This window comes from Leuciscus leuciscus (assembly GCF_965113295.1).
Source record: "Leuciscus leuciscus genome assembly, chromosome: 3".
Classification (NCBI taxonomy): Eukaryota; Metazoa; Chordata; class Actinopteri; order Cypriniformes; family Leuciscidae; genus Leuciscus; species Leuciscus leuciscus.
Genome location: NC_138727.1, coordinates 36,345,573 through 36,350,285, shown reverse-complemented (window position 1 = coordinate 36,350,285; position 4,713 = coordinate 36,345,573). Strand labels below are relative to the sequence as shown.

The following is a 4,713-nucleotide window of genomic DNA, read 5'->3' as shown; positions in this document are numbered from 1 at the left end:
TAAAATAAATAAAAAAATGTCATGTCACCTTAAGGTTTTTAAGCTGGTTTTAGAATGCATTTGAGTACACTGTAAACCAACAACATTATTGTTGGTTTAACTTAAAAAGTAAGTAACCTGGTTACATAAAAAAAAAAAAAAAAAAAATTAGTTATTACAATGAAGGATATTGGTTTAATTAACATAAACTCAAAATATTATGTTATCTGAACCACATTAATTATCTAAGGTGATTTGACAAGAAAAAATGTTGTGATAAAAAATCATGAAAATATATATACTTTTTTTTTTACAGTGTAGATGGTTTGTTACTGGTCTACGGTGGTCTACCAGTCCGCTTTGTAAACTATGACCATAAATGTTCAGAAAAGTGCAGCTAGAAAACATGTAAAAGCAACTCAAATAAGTTAACACACCATATATGTATCCTCATGTCTGTACTGTACAATCAGTAATCAGTAAATGTTGATGCTTTAACTGTTAAATGACATGGTTAATGTAAGCTCATAACATTTTGATGGTTAATAACCATAATCTATCAGAATTTTTATCATCTTTACCATACAGCTAGTAGGTAGCCTACTTACAGCACATACTTACGTAATGTACCCCGTCAACCATCTTTTAAAAAACCACTATAAAAGTTTTAAGTAGGTGATTTCTATTCTGTTTATATCATGCTGAAGTTTGATGATCCACTACTATGAAGTCAGATGAATTATTTTATATTTTTTTATAATGACACTGTGTCTATTATTAATGACAATTGCCATCTTCATTTATACAGGGCAACTGGTCATACAACTAATTTGTCCCAATTTATGAACTCACCATATGCTATACATTTATTTGAACGAAATCGATGATTCTGACAGTTTAAAAACACTTCATTTTCACTGCTCCTTATTATTAGACTTTAGCACTGTGTAAAGCTGCCACCTAGTGTAAAGAACAACACATAAACAAAGCAGAATTCATCCACTGAAAAACTTTGATGAACATTACAAGATTTACTCATTATTGTTCAGGTGTCTTATCGCTGTAAAATATTTTGCAGCGTTGAGAGCGATGTGTCCCGTTACAATCCCTTCGTGAGGTACAATAGTTGAACCGCGAAGTGCTCAGTGGGTCGCGGTTGTCAGGCAACAAGGACGCGTATCCCCGGTGACCAAAAAACAGTGTCGTGCTCGTGCGTGTTGTTGAAGCAAAACACAGTATGTGTGTTACAGTTATTAAATACAAAACAACAACATTTTGAGGGTTTTAGAGAGGACTGACTATCGACCGCAATGGAGGAGGTATGTTAAACTGAAACTTTTGCCTTACTGTGGAGTGAAATAGCAAATACTAAGTTACTAGATCTTAGTTATTATTAGCATCTCAAACACTGAATTCTGTTTGTGGGCCCAGTGAAATATCTTTCATATTTAATGCATTAGCCTACACTATATATCGTGAAGCATGTCCGTGTTTCGAGTTGTTACAAGTGAGGAGTCAACATTAGGCCACAGTCTTTGCTAGATAAAACAGCTGCAATTTACGCTAAATAATATATTATTATTTAATACAAGATAAATAAATACAAAAACGTTTACTTTGTCAATTTTATTAAACTTATTTTTTTTTATGCGCCTTTTCCAGGTTGATAAGAAGTTTTTAAGTAACTATGTCAACATCGTTTAAACATTAGCAATGACCGATTTGGTTTAAGTGAACACAGATAAAGTGTGACACTTAAAGGGACAGTTCTCCCAAATTTGGTCATCATTTACTCACCCTTATTTTGTTCCAAACCTGTATAAATTTAATTCTTGTGTCGAACACAAAAGAAGATATTTTGTAGAATGTTGATAACCAGACTGTTGACGGTAGCCATTGACTTCCATAGTAGAAAAAATAAATAAAAAATACTTTGGAAGTCAATGGCTACAGTCAACTGTTTGATATCCAACATTCTTCAAATTATCTTCATTTTTGTTCAACACAAGAATGAAACTCATACAGGTTTGGAACATCTTGAGGGTGAGTAAATTATGATGTAGGCTAATTTCTGTTTTTGGGAGAACTAGGCTATTCAATTGCTATTTCAAAGAACACAAATGGCAAATGATAACAAAATGCCCCACTTTAACTCTTTATCCTTTTAATAACATGAGTTTAAAACTATTTAATTTCTTTACAGCATGAATTACAAATTAACCACTAATTACGAGTCTTGGTCAGTTAACTGTTCCAGTAACAGTTCTTCTTTTTTTCACCAATTAAGTGCTGAGAGATCTAAAATGATCATTTGAAAAAATTATTTACCAAAATTGATGTATATTTAGATGGATTACAAAAAACTCCAGTGTATGATTATTTTATTTGTGTGTGTGTGTGTGTGTGTGTGTGATGGTTTCTCCATGAAGCCTGTGAACACTCCAACATCTGTTTTAAAACCAGCACCTGTTGCCAGCTCTTTGTTCTTTGTGTTTGATCATTTCAGTACAACATCAGCAGTGCTAGAGTAGACTTGCAAACTGTTACAAATCTGTAAAGCTCAGACTCACTTCAACTTATTTACAGTGCACTGTCAGCATAAGTTATCAGACAGCATCTAATGATGTCACACTTATGTTTTTGAATACATTTTCAGACCGAGGACAGCACGTTCGAAACCATGGACATAGACACCCAGGAGGTTTTAAATGAGTTATCAGGAGATGAAAAATTCGTGAGGTTTCGTGTGGAATATGAGAAGGTCGCCAAAGCTCTGCAGAAGTCCTACAAGAATGAAAAGAGGCTGATGGCCAAATGCAGGGAGCTGAACGCAGAGATCGTGTCCAACTCTGTCAAACTGTCCACAGCCAAGAAACTATCTGATGAAGATCAAACCACAATCAGCACCCTTAAAATGGTACATTAGCCGGAAATTACGGCACTCTAAAATGGATGTTGTGTTTATTGTGTTTTCAAACTTTAACAAGATGACCTCTGAATGATTTCCTCATAACATTAGACTTCTGTTGCCACATCCTTTGCCCTAGAAAATTATCATCTGTGTATTTTACCGTTGATTAGGAAATTGAAAAGGCCTGGAAAATGGTTGAAGCTTCAAACGAAAAGTATATGCAGGCAAAAGAAACAATCCTGAAACTAAAGGAGGAAATAACCTATCTCAAAAACCTTGATGGAAAAGGAGCTGGAGTCTTTGAGGGCGAAGAATACAGGTAAACAATATTATACAACTGTACATTTAGTCTATTCTCAGTTTTTATTTCGATTCTGGTAGAATGGAGGCAGTTACAGTAAGTTTCATACACACAGATAGCATTTTTGTATGCTTCTTCTAATAATTAAGTGTAGCTTCGGTTCTGGCAGGTCACGTTAGTCAAGCTCGCATCAGCTGACTTTCAGCCATGTCTACCTATAGGAATACGACGCCTATCACTGTATACATGTATAAGCTCCTTCAGTATTATCAGCAGCTATCGTGTTTCTCAGGAGCGAATTACCCTCCTCCATCCCAAGCTCCTCCAGTCAGTCAGGATTTGGCATTCTGATTCACCTTGAACTGATTCATGTTGTACTTTAAAAATCTTGAATTAATGATATCTGCAGTACATTCATGTTGGTTCTGTTCTGTTTACCCTAAGTGGGGTTATTGCTCCTCTCCCTGCTCTTATCCATGCTAGGCTGCATGGATGCGCAGGGAGTTCTTGCCAAGAACAGAACTGTACCACCAATCCTAACTATATGCTAATTGTCAATCGTATTTGACGATAGTGGTCCTGACAGAATACATTTTTATTCTTAACTATGTGCTTGTATATTCTGTGTGATGGCGTTCAGAGAAACTATATAACCATGTTGAGGTGTTCTGGTGGGGATGGAGAGCAATGCTTGTTCATAAACCTTTTTTGAATGTGTCTAGCATGGGCGATCTGTTAAAGCTCAAAGAGGACCTGACCAATCAGAGAGACCAGCTGCTGTCAGAGGTGGTGACACTCCGGGAGAACCTCACTAAAGCCACTGATGTTCAGCAGGAGATAGAGGCGGAGAAGAACAAAGCCATGGACATGATTGCTCAGGTATTACATAAAAAGCTTTGTATATGACGCCACTGGGTCTTTTGATAACATCATGTGAGTGTGCAGAGTAACTGTCATGGCATTTTATTCGAATTATATAAAAAATCACACAGATGCATACAAAAACAGTCATTCAAAGATATAATTGGCTCTTTTCATCACTAGCATCAATGTCGGCAGTGCTTTACTGCTGTTATTCTCATTTTAAGGCCATGAGAATGTTTTAGGAATAAATGAAAGCATTTTGTCTCCAATGTCTCGCTGTGTCAGCAAATCAATATTTGAAAAATGGTGCCTGGTGATTGTTACTCTTCAAAAAATGTTAATGTGGCACTTAAACTTGTAAAATTGGACATATTTGATTCTTCTGTCACCTCCCTGGTAAAATAAACGAGCTTAAATTGTTTACTGTAGTAAGAAAATCAATAAGTGGCCTGACAAACCATTTTAAACTCTGAATATCAATTCAGAAGTGGGTACAAAAAGTAACAGTTTTTCTCAGTCGCTTTGGTGCATTTCTCACATCACTATTTACCTTTGCACAACAGTTAATGCAGTTCTCAAAACAATTAGTACAAACTGCAAAACCTAGTTGATAACCTGCAAAAGCGTGTCACTTGCTCAAAATGGATAGCTCATTCCT

The 4,713-nt window shown here is 35.7% G+C and overlaps 1 protein-coding gene across 1 annotated transcript in view; it reads left to right on the top strand.

Annotated features, from left to right (window-relative positions):
- The first annotated feature begins 1,099 nt into the window (after nucleotides 1–1,099).
- cfap58 (cilia and flagella associated protein 58) overlaps nucleotides 1,100–4,713 on the top strand; it is a 135,143-nt gene continuing 131,529 nt past the window's right edge. The window contains exons 1-4 of the mRNA XM_082163368.1: nucleotides 1,100–1,298; nucleotides 2,636–2,896; nucleotides 3,061–3,209; nucleotides 3,914–4,070. Coding sequence (XP_082019494.1) covers nucleotides 1,290–1,298; nucleotides 2,636–2,896; nucleotides 3,061–3,209; nucleotides 3,914–4,070 — 576 coding nt within the window. The 5' untranslated portion in view covers nucleotides 1,100–1,289. The remainder of the gene's footprint in view (nucleotides 1,299–2,635; nucleotides 2,897–3,060; nucleotides 3,210–3,913; nucleotides 4,071–4,713) is intronic.